The sequence below is a fragment of the Phlebotomus papatasi genome, chromosome 2 (assembly GCF_024763615.1).
Source record: "Phlebotomus papatasi isolate M1 chromosome 2, Ppap_2.1, whole genome shotgun sequence".
NCBI lineage: Eukaryota > Metazoa > Arthropoda > Insecta > Diptera > Psychodidae > Phlebotomus > Phlebotomus papatasi.
Genome location: NC_077223.1, coordinates 31652339 through 31670771, shown reverse-complemented (window position 1 = coordinate 31670771; position 18433 = coordinate 31652339). Strand labels below are relative to the sequence as shown.

General features: G+C 38.7%; 1 protein-coding gene across 1 annotated transcript; it reads right to left on the bottom strand.

The window, feature by feature from the left end:
* Nucleotides 1-3714: 3714 nt before the first annotated feature.
* LOC129800919 (uncharacterized) lies at nt 3715-13185 on the bottom strand. The gene is made up of 2 exons (XM_055845662.1): nt 12755-13185; nt 3715-8485 (listed from the first exon to the last, which is right to left on the bottom strand). Exons 1-2 carry the CDS (start codon nt 13183-13185, stop codon nt 3715-3717), a joined length of 5202 nt encoding a protein of 1733 aa, XP_055701637.1.
* Nucleotides 13186-18433: the final 5248 nt, after the last annotated feature.

The window sequence follows — 18433 nt, the reverse complement described above, 5'->3', positions numbered from 1 at the left end:
AATTCTTGACAAAAATTGCTCACTATTTACTAATTACTCACTGAAGCAAAATACTTTGAGAGGGATATTCCGGTGTTCGCCAGTGAAAAAAGGTCACCCTAAGATGAAAACACTTTTTTCGTCTTGCCCAGAGCTTTTGGTCCCGATGTGGACCTTCTTCAGTGGTCGACTAAACAATGTTCTCGTAATTACTCTTAGGAACCGTGACGTTCAAGTGGTACATATCACTCATCACTATCAAGATGTTAATGTGGGTTTGGTTTTTTTCTTTAAGAAGAACCTTTTCCCTAATTTTTTCAACTAATTTTCACGAATTTTAGGTAGGAAAATTTGATGTGAAACTTTGGCGTCTGTTACAATAACTGTTTATTTAGAGTAATTACGAGAACATTGTTTAGTCGACCACTGAAGGAGGTCCACATCGGGACCAAAAGCTCTAGGCAAGACGAAAAAAGTGTTTTCAGTTTAGGGTGACCTTTTTTTCACTGGCGAACACCGGAAAGTCCCTCTCAAAATAGAACTCCTTTTGATACTTTAGAAACTTTATATCAGAGAGAGGAGCTATCTTCATCCAACTCTGATACCTTTTGGGATATGAAATTTTAACATCTCTAGGAAAAGGTTGATTACAGAAAAAATCTAAATATAAGTTTGTTTATTAGATATATAAAAAAAACATTTTGACAAAAATGTCAAAAGGGCGGTTCTTTCTCGTAGAAATGTTCATTAGATCATAATATTTGGGTAAAACTTGGATATATACCCATGACAAGCTAACTTTACTTAATTGGCTTGAATCTAGGGTCGAAGGAACACCTATTAGCACTTTACGAACATGTGTCATGACCTATTGGCACCCTATTTTGTACATTTAGGATATGAAATTTGGATACCTATCCTAATGGCAAAAAGTAAATTAATGAAAAAAACTTAGTCTTACTTGCATTTAATCAAATAATAATAATAATGATAATAATAATAATAATAATAATAATAATAATGCTGGCACAACATTCCATGAAGGAACTAGGCCTTCCCACAAGGGGATTTCTAGACATGCATTATTATTTTTTCTTGTACGGGATGAGGTTGTCAGTCCCATGCCCGTGGAATCAAGTGCAGTGAAGCTCACTGGATGCAATCCGAACACCTTTAACGCCAGAAAAATTCCTGGTGACCTAAAGGGGATTCGAACTCGGGACACTTGCATCATAGAGCGAGTGCTCTACCACTTGACCCATTGAGTGCTCCTTCCTTAATTAAATTAATTAATATAAATTTATATAATTTGTGATGGTAACTTATTTAATCAAATACGTTATAAAAATTTGAATATTTTGACGATATTGCCAATAGGTATTACTTTCCGAACAGGTGTTCCTTGGACTCTAGTTTATTAACGATTAACAAATGAGTTTAAATTCCATTTTCACTGAGAAAGGTTTCTGAGAAAGGCTGAGAGAGGGATTTGGGTCTCACGAATTTTGCCAAAATCTTGGGCAAATTGAAAGGCTTGTCCATATAAGGAAATTGGGGTAGTACTAAACATGGGGTAGTTGTAAACGCTGTGATTTATTGAACTAGAGGACTGATTTACACGACGAGACCTATATAAATTCGTAGATACTATAGGGATTCTTGTCCACTGAAGAAGTGATCGACATAAGTCCGAGTCCACCCCACATGTAATAAAATCACAAAAAGGCTTTCCGTACAGAAGTAGATCTTGAAAAATTCGAAAATCTATTTGAAGATCCAAAAAAGAGACTTTCATCCTTCTTAATACTTTCTCAAGGTGGCGAAAGTTACATCCTGTTCGAATTTCGAAGTGCTCAAGTGTTAAAATGTGTCGGTCTTCACATTGTTGTGAGGAATAAAACAGAACAACGACGCTTACTGTTCTTGTCCCATTACTCAATCACTCCATAATCAATGAGTAACTCTTTTGCCAGATTTTTAGTGTGATATATGATAAATTTTCCCCACCTTGTTCGAAAATTTCGTATGAATATTCGAAATTGAATTTGAATTCTTCGAACTTCAACGACTTTTTGTTCAAATAGAGTTCCATTTACTTTTCATCCAATACATTATTGGAGAATCAAAATCTACTTGTGTTTGGGCTCAATCTAGAAAAAAATCAACATTTTGCACAATTTTTAATATGATCAAGTATGTTCAATATTTCGACTACTAATTTCCTGTAATGTTTTTAATAACTTCATGGTTTTTATCGTTTTATATTCCAGGTTCTGAACATAATTGCACTCTGCTGAATTACATTTGATATAGAGTATTAATAATCTATATGTTGATAGCCTTCCAGTTAATTAATGCTGTTTGACGACACTAATATCCAAAAATAGGATGATTTATATAGACTGAAACATACATCAAATGGTAGAGATTGATGAAAATCCTTTCAAGGATTAAACAGTTCAAAATTGAAATTAAATGTGCATTTAATTCAAATAAGGCACTCAATTATTCTCAATTTTCTTTTCATTTTATCGCACTCATCTTCACTTTGCACATTCAATTCTAGAGAATTCAACAATTAATTCTCCAGAAAATTCAAATAAGATCGCAACTGGCAATGACACTGCTAGACAGCGTAATTAAGAGGGGTAAAAAAATTTATCGATTACCGCCTCCGAGGGTGGTATATTGAACTGGGGTGTACAATCAATGGATTTTAAATAAATAAAATGGGATTCATTCACAAGAGGACACTCGACTTCTCTTTCACCGTGACGCACAATTATTTAGGTGAAATGGTGTAAAATGCAGAAGAGAGTAAATATTTTATTGCTAAGGGTTGCTGCGGAACTAACAATGGTCTTTGTTTGACTTTTACCCATTTAGCTAAAGCTAGATACATGGAAGGCAAGATGACATTAATGATACACTATTTCGAGATTTGGTAGTGACTTTTATTGCACCTTGTCACAGTACCACCGACTCATGGAAATTTATATCTTTTGACTCCATTCTTCTTACTGTTTTCACCACAAGGGAGAGTTAAGCAACACTGAGAAAAATTATCTCTAATAAGGGAAACTAGAGGATATTCTTTAATTTAGTAAAGTGTTATAAAGGGATGTATTATAGAACAAATAGACTCCACCCAAAATGAAATTTCAAGCCACACCCATCTTCAAAAGTTATGGGCAATAACCTCTATACACTAGAGAAATGTCCAGAATTATGTAGTGTAGAATTATGTCCATAATTAAGCAAATTGCTTATGCTTGAGTAGGAAAAACTGTCAAATATGGACATAAATTTATTTAGTGTGTAGAAGTCATAAAGCTGGTGGTATTGTGTGTACCTGAATGTGATGGAATGAAAGATGTGTGAATTATGGAGTGCCTGCGCCACTAATTAGAGCCCTGTACAGTACCTGAATATGATGGAAATGAATGTTGAGTGAATCTGTTTGCCTGTCTTTGTGAATGCCTGGATGATTGGATTTACCTGTTAAGATTAAGAATGATTAAAGATGCGGTCGAAGTGACCAAAAAACTGCACTGCCAGCTTCCGTAACACTTCAACTTTATTTTCACAAAATGATAAATTAAAATTCAACAATACTTAAACGAAAACTAGAGAAAAATTGAGATGACGAAATTCTTCCTTGCTGCGTGATTGCTTGCGATCGATGGTGGTGTGTGTGTGTGTCGCTGCCGGTGACGTGACGGAGTGAAGTCAGCTTCACTTGCGCTCAATAACTGACAGCGAGCTTTTCGCCGCGCACTCGCTTGTGATGGCGTCAATTGACATTGGCGCCTTAACATCCTGACCGGGTGAAATTGCTGGCAATTTCATGGAATTCTCTGAAGACGTCTTAGGCAAAGGGCAGATCTTGGGCAGCGCACGCTGAGTGATTCCATGGGGTGTCTGCAGACTTACCACTCTGATTAATCCGTCTTCCCCCGGGTGAATGTTGGTTACACGGCCCATTGTCCACTTGAGGGGAGGCAGCTGATCGTTCCTGATGAGAACCAAATCGTTGATCTTTACCGGAGGGGTGATGTTCTTCCACTTGTTGCGGGTCTGCAATGTATGCAGGTATTCTTTGTGCCACCTCTTCCAAAAATGTTCGACGATTTGCTGGCAATGTTGCCATTTTCCAAGTCGATCAGCTGGGATGTCATTGACACTTGGCTCCGGAATTGCTGTCAATGGGGCGCCGATCAAAAAATGACCCGGTGTTAGCACGCTGAAGTCCTTTGGGTCATCTGAGAGAGCTGTCAGAGGCCTTGAATTGATGATTGCCTCAATTTGAGCTATCACAGTGACCATTTGCTCCTGAGTGAGTTTTGTGTCTCCAGCCACTCTACGGAAGTGTGTCTTGAAGAGTTTCACACAGGATTCCCATGATCCTCCAAATGACGGGCTAGCGGGGGGTATGAAATGGAATCTGATACCCTGATCCGATGCGGCATTGATGACAGAATTCTGGTGTTGTTCTGAAAAGAACAGTTTTTTGAGGTCTTCCAATTCACGGCTGGCTCCAACAAAATTTGTGGCGTTGTCGCAATAAATGTGTTGTGGCATCCCACGTCTTGCCGTGAATCGCTTCAAAGACCCGATGAACGCATCTGTCGTGAGTGACTCAACCATTTCCAGATGTACAGCCCTGGTTGTGAGGCAAATGTAGACACAAACGTACACCTTGGGGGAGGCACCCTTTCGTGTGAGTGGCTTGAGGTAGAATGGGCCGCAAAAGTCAATCCCTGTGTGAGTGAAGACCCTGAATTGACAAACTCTGTTCTCTGGACAATTGCTCATCAACTGTTCTACGCCCCTGGGATTCACTCTGAAGCATTTGACACATTCCCTGACGATCCTCTTCGCCACTGTCATTCCATGGATGGGCCAAAACTGCATTCTCATCGTGCTGAGGAGAAGGTGAGGACCTCCATGGAGTGTTTTTTGATGAAATTCCCGTGCCACCAAATCCGTGAAATGATGAGTGGATGGTAGCAAGAGTGGGTGTTTGTGATCGTATGTTGTGCTGGCACGCTCGATCCTGCCTCCTACACGAAGAAGACCTCTATCGTCCAGGAAGGGATGGAGATTGCGGATTTTGGAACTCTTCGAGACCTCCTTGTGGCGAGTCAAATGGTGAATGTCCTCAGAAAATGACTGAATCTGAACTGCCTTGGTGATAGATTCTTGGGCTGTTGCCAGCTCTTCTGAGGTGAGAGGACCACGGTTGATCTTGCACGGCCTCTTGCATTTGTTCAGGATGAATTGGGTGAATCTTGTGAGAATCGCCACAGCTCTCATGAGCCTCGTCAAAGAGGAGTATCTAGGAATGATATTCCAAAAGGGGTTAGCAATATTCATGAGTGCACATACCTTTACTTGCTCAGTGTCGTCCTCTGGGATGTCTTCTGGATTGATTTGCTGATTGAATTGGGGGTTGATGTCGTCACAAATCCATTGAGGGCCATTCCACCAGAAATTGTTGGTAAGCAGCTCTTCTGTCTTAACGCCACGGGATGCGAGATCAGCTGGATTGTCCTCTGACCTCACGTGACTCCAAGCAGAGGCTGGGAGGATGCCTTGAATCTCTGCGACACGATTTCGGACAAATGTCTTCCATCTGTTGAGGTCCCCGTAAATCCAGTGGAGGACAATTGTTGAGTCCGTGAAAGCCCGAATGTCATCGACCTCCATGGTAAGGGATGATTGAACTTTCTTAAGTAGCCTGACCAGGAGTACGGCTCCGCACAGCTCAAGTCGTGGTATTGTCACTGTTGTGAGTGGAGAGACACGTGTTTTGGCTGCAATGAGGTAACAACTGATGTCTCCCTGGTGATTGATTGTTCTGGCGTAGATGCAAGCTGAGTATGCCCTTTGAGATGCATCAGAAAAAGCGTACAATTGAAGATGCTTGACGTCCTCAAATTCAGTGAACTTCCTTGGAATGGAGATGAGTGACAGATGTTGAACATCCTTCTCATAGGCAATCCACTGGGCTCGCAAATCGTCAGGCAGTTCCGTGTCCCAATCCAGATTTTCCTTCCACAATTTTTGCATGAGTATTTTTGCGGTGATGGTCACTGGTGAAATCAATCCGAGAGGATCGAAAATGCGAGACATGTTTGAGAGCACTGCACGTTTTGTGATAGCACCATCCTTGAAGGCGGTTGAGAATGTGAAAATGTCTGTTGATGGATGCCACTGAAGCCCAAGAGTCTTTATACCACCTTCAGAATTGAAATCCATGACTGATTGGGTCTCTCTGTCTTCTAGTGGAATGTGCTCCAAGACCTCCTGTCTGTTTGAAGTCCATTTCTTCAGTGGAAAACCTCCTCCTTTGAAAAGCGCAGTTAGCTGTTCCTGGAGATTGATAGCTTCCTCGATTGTTTGTGTGCCAGTAAGTAGATCGTCGACGTAAAAGTCCTTGAGTGCAATCTCCTTGGCTTGAGGAAATTTGTCACCGTCATCCATTACCAACTGCTGCATACATCGTGTGGAGAGGTATGGGGCACTGGCTGTGCCGTAAGTGACTGTAGTCAGTAGGAAAGTCTGTAATGGTTTTTCCGGACTATCTCGCCACAAAATTCGCTGGAGATTTTGATCGTCTTCGTGCATCTTGACCTGTCTAAACATCTTCTGTATGTCTGCCTTGAGCACATGGTTGTACTGGCGGTACCGGATCAAAATGTTGAACAAGTCCTCCTGAATGCGAGGGCCCACTTTGAGCACGGAATTGAGTGACAGTGATGAAGATGTCTTGCTGCTGGCGTCAAAGACGACACGAACGGGAGTTGATGAAGAAGACATTCTGACCACTGCATGATGTGGCAGATAGTACTCTGACCGGGATGACGTGTAGTCATCTGGGAGTACCCTCATGTGACCCAACTCCTGGTATTGGTTCATGAAACTGATGTAATGAGTTCGTAGCTCTGAATTGGCCTGCAGCTTCCTTTCCAGCTGTTTGAATCGCTGCTGAGCTACGAACTTTGAGTCTCCCAACTCTGACACATTGCTGCGAGTAGGAAGACGGACAATATATCGCCCTTCTGAGTCCCTTTTGGTGGTGTCGGAGAAGTACTTCTCACACTCGAGTTCCTCAGAGGACATTGATGTGGACTCCTGCTGACAATTCTCTTCAATCTCCCAGAATCTTGTGAGGGACTTGTCCAGTGTGACTGAGGAGATGTTGAGAAAAGTGCTGACCTGAGAGCCTTCTGTTTGATTCCACGCGCCTTGAACGACCCATCCAAATGCTGTTTCCAGCAAGGCTGGTGAATTGTCCTGCAAATGCCCTGAGCGCCTCGCTCTTGCGTCGAAATCCGCACCAAGGAGCAGATCAATTCTGCCAGGATACATGAACTCGGGATCGGCCAATGTAATGTGCTCGGGAATTTGCCAGTCAAGCTCTACAAAATCCACGGGCATCTCATCTACAATCTTGTTGATAACCATGAAGTTGGCGGCCATCTGGAACTGCTGATCGGTCGATGAGATGTTGATGTCTGTGGTGCTTTTGATGCATGTTGAAACACCGTTGATGCTTGAGACTGTATGATTTCTCTCACTTGTCTTCGGGAGTTTGAGTTGATCTACAAATCGTGCTGAGGCAAAATTGACTTGGCTGCATGCGTCCAAGAGTGCCCGACCTTTGTAGAGTTTCCCGTTAGCCCCCTTGGCGAGGACCTGGACAGTTGGGAGAAGTGTGCTCTTGGCAACCCTGGTGAGGAACGTTCGCTGGATTCCGCTGGATGAGGAGCCAGGGATGTACGTGTCCACTGTGTCCAAGGATGCTGAGTTTCCGGACGCTGCTGATGTCGCCGGTTTGTCCACTGATGTGGGTTTGGTCGCCGATGATACTTTCTGTTTGAAGGCATCATGGACCAATGAGTTGTGCTGCTGACGGCAAACCTTGCATGAACCGCGAGCACAATTGGTGTGGTTGGAACTTAGACAGTTGATACACATCCTGAGCCTGCGTAGCGTGTCCAGCTTCTGTGCTGGCGATTGTGCCAGGAACCTGTCGCATTTCCAAGCTGGATGAGATCCCTCTGAACAAATTCCGCATGTTTCTGTGGCTGTATTGATGAATGTTGACTGTTTCTGTGGTTTGTTTGAAGAGACTTTGGAACCAACAGGTTTCTTCTGAGCTGGCTGAGATGTTGAGCTTTGATCGTTTTTCTTTGAGTACGCTTCCAATGAATCACAACGCCTTGACAAGAAGTCGCTGAATTCTTTCCATGTTGGTAGGATTCCTTCTGTGGGCTCACGTGACCATAACTCCCTTGTGTCGGGATCCAACGTCAGTGAGGCGAAGTGCACCAACCATGCATCCTTTGTGGTTGCACCCATGTTTTCTGCTCCTTGAATTGCGCCTTCGTAAACGCTGTGAATCTTCCGAAGTTTAGCTACATCTGCCGTTTTAAGCTCTGACTGTGAGAAGAAGCTGTTGAAATATTCCTCGATGATGCTCTTTGGTTTGTCAAACCTCCTGAGAAGCAAGTCCCATGCTCGTTCATAATTGCTCTCACAAGGGAAGGTCTCGGACCTTCGGACGAATTTCTTTATGAAACTTTGCATATTACCTAATTTGGGCACGACAAATACGATGGTGATAGTAAGAAACCTTGCAATTTGTTGTGTCACCCGTTACAGGGGGGGTGTTTGGGGGACAAAATTCACATTTTTGGCTGTAGGAGCCAGAGGGTTGAAGATAGCGACTTGGGGTCTTCGGGTGACCCCCCCATAAGTTGACCTTGGGAATCTAAATATGACCTTCGTATTTCCCCCACCCCTCCCATTTCCTTAAAAAAACACGTTTTTTGTAATATCTCGAAAAGTACTCTTCGGATAATTTTCATTGGCTGATATGTTTTAGAACTTGTCCAGTCGGATATTTCGTCCATACATGCCAATGACCTTGAAAAATTTCTTCATGGTGTTTTTCAAGGTCAAATGTACTACGCTCAAAAAAATCACTTTTTTCACACAATTTTATTAAAGTATAATTTAAGAACCCTAATCGATTGCTTAATCAATATAAGCCAACTTAAGCCACTTTAATTCCATTGACACGCTTTTGACATTTATATATATTTCAAACCCAAATGTCATTTTAAAAATATTTTATGTCTACCTACACCTAATATTTGATTTTGACTGATTTCCTGAAGTAAGACATCATGGTAATGAAATTTTCATGAAATTTGTGAAATTTATGAAATTTATGAAATTTTATGAAACTTATGAAAATTTACTGGATAATGTTTTAACGACTGCTAAAATTAATAATTTTAAATTTATAACATGGATTATCATTTGTAAATTAAATGAAATGAGCTATATTAGGAGAAAACCAACATCTATTATGACAATAATATATTGAATTTCAAGTATATAAAAATATCTATATGTAATCATGAACAAAAAATGCTACTTTCTGGAAGGCATAATTTTCAAAACTAAATATTTTAAAGTCATACTAAACATTTTAAAAACTACGCAGATCCATCACAAAACGATAAAAAGTATATTTAAAACAAGTGTAGTTCAAGTATAAAACGACTAACCCTGTCCTACAAATAGCTCAAGTATAAAATGGTTAAAGAAAATGCTACAAATACGCACAGCTCAATCATAAAACGGTTCACTTTGCGTCTAAAAATACGCACATCTTAATCATAAAACGGTTAGGATCGTTCTTAAAAACTAGCATAGCTTGAAACATAGAATGGTTAAGATTGTACTTAAAAATACGAGCAACTGAATCATAAAATGCTCAAGATTGCGCTCAAAATTACGCACAGCTCAATTATAAAACGGCAAATGCGCTTAAAATCGCGCACAATATTCAATCATAAAACGATAAATGCGCTTAAAATCACTCAAAGTTCGATCGTGAAACGGCAAATGCGCTTAAAATCACGCACATCTCAATCATAAAACGGCAAATGCGCTTATTATTGCGGACAGTTCAATCATCGGTAAATTCACTTAAAATCACGCACAGCGCGATCGTGAAAAGACAAATGCGCTTACGCACAGCTCAATCATCAAAACGGTCAAAAAATGCACAGCTCAATCATCAGCAAATGCGCTCAAAATTACGCACAGCTCAATTATAAAACGGTTAAGATTCCGCTTAAAATCTCGCACAGCTCAATCATAGAACGGTAAATGTGCTTAAAATTACGCAAAGTTCAATTATAAAACGGTAAATGCGCTTAATATTACGAACAGCTGAATCATAAAACGGTAAATGCGCTTAAACTTACGCACAGCTCAATCATTGGTAAATTCGCTTAAAATCACGCACAGCTCAATCATAAAACGGTAAAAAATTATGCACAGCTCAATTATATGTAAATGCGCTTAAAATCAAGCACAGCGCGAACGTGAAACGGTAAATGCGCTTAAAATTACGCACATCTAAATTATAAAATAATAAATGCGATTAAAATCATTCACAGCTTAATCATAAAACGGTAAATGCGCCTAAAATCACGCAAAGCTTAATCATGAAACGACAAATGCGCTAAAAATCACGCACAGTTTAATCATCGGTAAATGCGCTGAAAATTACGGACAGCTCAATCATCGGCAAATGAGCTTAAAATTAGGCACAGCTCGATCGTGAAACGGCAAATGCGCTTAAAATCACGCACAGCTCCATCCTGAAACGGAAAATGCGCTTAAAATCACGCACAGGTCAATCATAAAGCGGTAAATGCACTTAAAATTACGCACATAAAACGGTAAAAGTGCCTAAAAGTAGGCACAGCTTAAACATGAAACCACAAATGCGCAAAAGCTCAATAATAAAATGCTAAAGATTACGCTCAAAATCACGCACTGCTGAATCATAAGACCGTTAAGGTTGCGTTCAAAATCACGCAGAGATTATTTATTAAACGGTTAAGATTGCGCTTACAATCGCACACACATGAATCATGAAACGGTTAAGAATGCGCCTTTTACTGCGCAATCTTAACCGTTTTATGATTGAGCTGCGCGTGATTTTAAGATTTACCGTTTTATGATTGAGCTGTGCGTAATTTTGAGCACATTTATCGTTTTATGATTGAGCTATGCGTAATTTTAAGCACATTTACTGTTTTATTTTTGAGCTGTGCTTGATTTTAAGCGGAATCTTAACCGGTTTATAATTGAGCTGTGCGTGTTTTTGAGCGCATTTACTGTTTTATGATTGAGCTGTGAATGATTTTAAGCGCATCTGTCGTTTCGCGGTCGCGCTGTGCGTGATTTTAAGCACATTTACCGATGATTGAACTGTGCGTAATTTAAAGTGCATTTACCGTTTTATGATTGAGCTGTGCGTGATTTTGAGCGCATTTACCGTTTTATGATTGAGATGTGCGTGATTTTAAGCGGAATCTTAACCATAATTGAGCTGTGCGTGATTTTGAGTGCATTTACCGTTTTATGATTGAATATTGTGCGCGATTTTAAGCGCATTTGCCGTTTTATAATTGAACTGTGCGTAATTTTGAGCGCAATCTTGAGCATTTTATGATTCAGTTGCTCGTATTTTTAAGCACAATCTTAACCATTCTATGTTTCAAGCTATGCTAGTTTTCAAGAACGATCCTAACCGTTTTATGATTAAGATGTGCGTATTTTTAGACGCAAAGTGAACCGTTTTATGATTGAGCTGTGCGTATTTGTAGCATTTTCTTTAACCATTTTATACTTGAGCTATTTGTAGGACAGGGTTAGTCGTTTTATATTTGAACTACACTTGTTTTAAATATACTTTTTATCGTTTTGTGATAGATCTGCGTAGTTTTTAAAAATGTTTAGTATGACTTTAAAATATTTAGTTTTGAAAATTATGCCTTCCAGAAAGTAGCATTTTTTGTTCATGATTACATATAGATATTTTTATATACTTGAAATTCAATATATTATTGTCGTAATAGATGTTGGTTTTCTCCTAATATAGATCATTTCATTTAATTTACAAATGATAATCCATGTTATAAATTTAAAATTATTAATTTTAGCAGTCGTTAAAACATTATCCAGTAAATTTTCATAAGTTTCATAAAATTTCATAAATTTCATAAATTTCACAAATTTCATGAAAATTTCATTACCATGATGTCTTACTTCAGGAAATCAGTCAAAATCAAATATTAGGTGTAGGTAGACATAAAATATTTTTAAAATGACATTTGGGTTTGAAATATATATAAATGTCAAAAGCGTGTCAATGGAATTAAAGTGGCTTAAGTTGGCTTATATTGATTAAGCAATCGATTAGGGTTCTTAAATTATACTTTAATAAAATTGTGTGAAAAAAGTGATTTTTTTGAGCGTAGTACATTTGACCTTGAAAAACACCATGAAGAAATTTTTCAAGGTCATTGGCATGTATGGACGAAATATCCGTCTGGACAAGTTCTAAAACATATCAGCCAATGAAAATTATCCGAAGAGTACTTTTCGAGATATTACAAAAAACGTGTTTTTAAGGAAAGGGGAGGGGTGGGGGAAAAACGAAGGTCATATTTAGATTCCCAAGGTCAACTTATGGGGGGGTCACCCGAAGACCCCAAGTCGCTATCTTCAACCCTCTGGCTCCTACAGCCAAAAATGTGAATTTTGTCACCCAAACACCCCCCCTGTAACGGGTGACACAACAAATTGCAAGGTTTCTTACTATCACCATCGTATTTGTCGTGCCCAAATTAGGTAATATGCAAAGTTTCATAAAGAAATTCGTCCGAAGGTCCGAGACCTTCCCTTGTCAGTGACTGTGAGGTTTTGGATCACTGAATATGCCTCACCGTTGAGCGATTTTATGAGGTACTGAAACTTTTGAATGGCCTTGAGCTTCTTGTTCTCGTGAATGGTTGTGCGGAAGAACTGGTAAAAACCAGGCCAGTCTGAGTACTCTCCACTGAATGACTTCAGATCGAGATGGGGAAGGTTCACGTCGCTCTGACTGTCTGGGCTGGACGTGACTTTTGCCGACAGAGATTTCAGTTGCTCCTCATGAGAACTCATCAGTTTGGCAAGTGACTTGTTGTGCTGGCTGATCATCTTGTCGATCATGGATATCATTTCGCTGTCAGCATTGGACCCGACTGTTGCGGCCTTGCTCCTACGAATCATCTCCCTGATCTTGATGTCCAGCTGATCGCAAGCCTCGATGAAAGAAAGAGTCATCATCTCCTCTTGTTTGATTTTGTCTGGGTCATTCAGTTCGTGAATGATACACTCCTGGATGTCAATGTACTTCAGTCTGTATTCCTCCAAATAATCTAAACGAGCTCTGAGATTGTTGACAGCATTCGGTTGAGACAATTGTTCCTCTGAGAAACCATCCAAATGAGACTTCAGCTTGGTTAGCTGAGCCTGGATAATTCCACGCCTCTTGACGAACTACATTTTGTTGGCGGACTGATTAACTGAACTGAGTCTGGGTTAAACAGTCTCTGACCGGGATGACGTTCCTATGTACCAATTGGCGGAAAAATCGTTCTCAAATGTGCCGAATGTCGCTGAATGATTTTGAGGTTATGTGAAGACTTGACACAACCACGTGCTGGCACTGTGGTGGCACGTGGCCCGGAAGTGGCTCTGAAGACACAGATTTTTGGAACAAAGGGCTGCTTGAAGGATCAGAATGGTTCCTTCTCCTTCTCCACAGGCGCTGATTTTCCCTTGCAGGACCGGAATGGTCCCTTCTCGGTCTCCACAGGCGCTAGTAACTTTTCCCTCGAAGGACCAGAATGGTATTGTGTGTACCTGAATGTGATGGAATGAAAGATGTGTGAATTATGGAGTGCCTGCGCCACTAATTAGAGCCCTGTACAGTACCTGAATATGATGGAAATGAATGTTGAGTGAATCTGTTTGCCTGTCTTTGTGAATGCCTGGATGATTGGATTTACCTGTTAAGATTAAGAATGATTAAAGATGCGGTCGAAGTGACCAGAATGGTATTGTGTGTACCTGAATGTGATGGAATGAAAGATGTGTGAATTATGGAGTGCCTGCGCCACTAATTAGAGCCCTGTACAGTACCTGAATATGATGGAAATGAATGTTGAGTGAATCTGTTTGCCTGTCTTTGTGAATGCCTGGATGATTGGATTTACCTGTTAAGATTAAGAATGATTAAAGATGCGGTCGAAGTGACCAAAAAACTGCACTGCCAGCTTCCGTAACACTTCAACTTTATTTTCACAAAATGATAAATTAAAATTCAACAATACTTAAACGAAAACTAGAGAAAAATTGAGATGACGAAATTCTTCCTTGCTGCGTGATTGCTTGCGATCGATGGTGGTGTGTGTGTGTGTCGCTGCCGGTGACGTGACGGAGTGAAGTCAGCTTCACTTGCGCTCAATAACTGACAGCGAGCTTTTCGCCGCGCACTCGCTTGTGATGGCGTCAATTGACATTGGCGCCTTAACAGCTGGTATTCGTAAATATTAAAATATTTTATTCAGGGGGGTCTGTGATGCAATTGGTAAGAGCGTTCGGCTTTTGTGATTTGACTGTCACAGTTGTAAATTCGTTGGGATCTTCTTCAGGGCATATTAAAATTACAAAATTCAATGAACTGTGAAAGCTTTTTAAACAATTTTTGAAAGAATTAAACGCAGTAGAAAAGCTTCATTTCCGCTTTAAACAGTCAAAAACTTTAATAGAATTCTATTCAATGTTTACCAGTTAACAATTCATTTAAATAGATGAATGTGACGCAAATTTTAAAATAGGGGCGACAGGAGCAGAATTGACAAACATAAGATATGTTTTTTGTCTATAATATGCGAAAAACATTCCTGAGACTCAGACTGATAAATATATTAATGAAAAAGCAGGAATTAAATTACTCTAAATAAATTGTAGTTTGCTCAATATTCCCAGAGAACCTAAAACACCCCACTACTGTCGAATTCTACCCCTAATTTCGCCCCCGTCTCTCCTACTGACTGTCAGTACAAAAAGGAAAAAGGAACTATTTATCTCGTTTACTATAGGTTCATAACGAGTTGGTACAGCTTCAGATTTCTCAAGAATTTCAAATCCATTTTTTATAGAGCTAAACCTAAATCAATTGGTTGGGGGATCCATACCCCAAAGTATTTTTAAAACTGTGACCTTGAAAAAATCCTGAAACAAATGACTCAAAGACATTTTCGTACATGATGCAATATCCGCCTAAACTAAACAAAATGTAAAGCAATACCGCAGTATCCAAAATTGAAAAAAGCACGGCGAGTTTTCGAAAATGATCTCGATTTAACGGGTAATCTCTCAAAATTAAGGTAAGGCATTTCGTTCTTTGTAGGAAAAACACTTAACTTAAGGGGTTACATGGGTCTCCCAGGTCAAAAAAATCATTTTTTATTTTTTGTTTTATAGTATAACATTTGAAAAATATTTTCTAAAAATTTCAAGTCAATCGGAGTAAAACTCTCTGAGGTAGAGCAGTTTTAGTTGCATTCTGCCCGCGCGCGCATATTATTGTAAAATTTTAAACGCGTTTTTCTCAAAACACCGATTCACAATGCGTTAGTCAAGAGTACTCAGAGTCTACTAAAGCGATCTTTCTGAAATTTTGTACACTTTTCTTGAGAAGTATTATCTAGTGTTTGAACGAACGATTTGCACTTTCTTTATTCAGAACCATTTTTACAGATACATAATGTGTTGAAAAATAGGGTAAAATTGATACTTTTTCACAAAAACTTTTGGCAAAAATCCAAAATTTGTGTTTTTCAAAAATCCTTCGTTCATCCAGGGGTCCAACTAATCCTCTAACAGAGTATATTTGGTTTTTTGATTTTAGATTAACCTACTGGAAGAAATCTTGCCTACCGCAAAGTCTGTTTTTTGAGGAATGGTTCCGAAAATCAGCTATACCAGCGGTCGAATTTTCAAATTTTTTAAATTTTGTTCTAAAGTTATTGTTTTATATCCCAAAAGTTGGAATTTCTAAAATATTTTCGACACAATAAATTATTATCAGAAAAAAGGTCTATTTTTTGACCTGAGAGACCCATGTAACCCCTTAGGTGATCTGAAACTTACTTCTGTCTCGTAAAGGAAATTTTTATTTGCTTACAGTCCGATTCTTTTTCGTTACAGAACTCCAGCCTCTTCAGTTAGAACATTTTGAAACAACGATAAAACATGTGAATTATGAAGATTGGATTTAATTCAATTTTTGGAATAGCTTCGGTGGCTCCTTAAAGATGAATATTTTTTAAATGAATACAACGGAAAAACTTTCGCCACAAGTTATACTTGGATAAAATAGATTTATTCTGTTATATCTTATTTTATTTTTTTACTTATTCCATATTTTTACAAAAAAAAAAGATAGAGATCTTAAAGCTTATTTAAAAAGAAATGTGCCTAGTATTATATCCCTGATAATATTGAGTAAGTAAATCGTAAATATGGAATATCGTTTGTTCTTGTAATAATTTAAATGGTTGCTGCAGATTGGGTAGTACTTTGGTAAAAATGTATTGAAAAAGAGATGGCAAAGCGTCCCAGCTTTGCGCAATGCTCGAACACACGAGATAGAGCTCACCGTGAATTAGTTTTTTTTCGCATAATCTTTTGGTATTACTGATCTACTAGAGATCAAATTGATTCATAAATCACAAAAGCATTTGAAAATCAAAAAATCGGTACTTAACCGATTCATTACCGATGAAGACCGATGCAGCCGGGTTCGAAATTTTAATACCTTTCCAAAAAATCCAAATTTAACCAAATCGGGTGAAAAATTAGCCTTCCAAAGTAGTTGACCTTTGACCTTCAATAATTCAAAATGGCAAATTTTCCGATCATAGGTATGTTTGGGTGAAATGTTTGACTGGACTTGCTCTAAAACATATCCAAAAATCATTGAAAAATTTTTGGCCAATTTTGAGAAAATCGAAAAAACATTATTTTAAAGGAATATTAATTATTGGGAATGAAAAATTATTCAAAAATCGGTACTTAACCGGTTCATTACCGACGAAGACTGATGTATCCGGGTTCGAAATTTCAATACCTTTCCAAAAAATTCAAATTTAACCAAATCGGGTGAAAAATGAGCCCTCCAAAGTGGCATTTGCACCTTCAATAATTCAAAATGGCGAATTTTCCGGCAGTAGATATGTTTGGGCGAAATGTTCGCCTGGACTACCTCTAAAACATATCCGAAAATCATTGAAAAAGCTTGGGCCAATTTTGAGAAACACCAAAAAAACATGGTTTAGGTCCGGACAGAGGGCGGGGGGGTTGGGGGCGGGGGGAAACACGTCGAGAGATTTTGATTTTTATTGGGGGTCATCGAAGACTGGAAGTCGATAGCTCTTACCGTTTAAGCTCCAGAACAGTGACAAGTTAAAAAAAGACGATTATATAACTGCTCTCTCTTTGAGTTCGAGCAGTGAAAATGATATTTTGTCAGAATAAAAATAATACAGAAAACGTTAATTGTAGGTGCTTAATAGTAAAATAGTTTTGGCAATAGGAAAAGAAAGTAATGAACAATTTTGCTTTATTGGCATTAATACTATTTAAAGTTTGATATTAAAAGATTTATGGTTATTTTTAACTTTTTTTTATTTTATTTTTTATAATACAGATTAATTAACAAAATTATACTTTGTTTTAAATCAAAATGTTCAGAAGTCAGAATGGTATTTTTTCAGTGTACGTCATAAAAATTGAATCAAAATATATCTATTTGTATGAAATAAGAGAAGGAAGATACACCACAGCGTTCATAAACTGAACATTCGCATATGATTCTCCATAGGGAATTCTTTTGATATGGGATCTCCATATTTGTCAATTTGGGATACACTATGGAATCGATGCGAATTCTATACCTACCAAAATTGCAACCACAGGGAATGCTATAACTTTTGAAAGGCTCGTGTCCAGAGGGTGGCAATGATAACTGCATGAAAATTTTTCATTGAAAACATGAGCTCATGTTGAGTATTTCTGGTTAAATTGAATTTCTGTTAATCCCATAAGCCGATTCTGCCTGTCAGCCATCAGTTGTTGACCATTAGAATCAAGAGGGTGTCATTATTGGCAATTTTAGTGCGATAATATTTGAATCCTTCACCCTTGAGGGTTCGGAATGTCCCTTTGATATTCAATATTGGATGCATATTAGCTCTTCACTTTTATCTATTTGTGTATGTCTCTGCATCTAGTCCAAGTCTGACTGTCTACAGAATTTCCCTTTTTTTTTACTAGAACAGATCTATTGCATTTGTGTGCCCAATTGATATTCTCCCTAACTTTACTCTAACAAAGAAGAGCAATTCTCTTGGTAATACTTTCCATCATTTAATGTTGGAATCTTTTTCATCAAGAAAAAAAAATTGGAGAGGATTTTATGGAAATATTCAGGGATTGTGGGAAGAAGGTTTCAACCCCTGAG

Bases quoted from the DNA above. Each gene is read 5' to 3' on its own strand.
- LOC129800919 (XM_055845662.1), bottom strand. From the start codon at position 13,185: ATGACTCTTTCTTTCATCGAGGCTTGCGATCAGCTGGACATCAAGATC. The intron at 8,486-12,754 runs GTCTCGGACCTT...CTTGCTTCTCAG, and splicing joins ACAGTCACTGACAAGGGAAG to GAGGTTTGACAAACCAAAGA.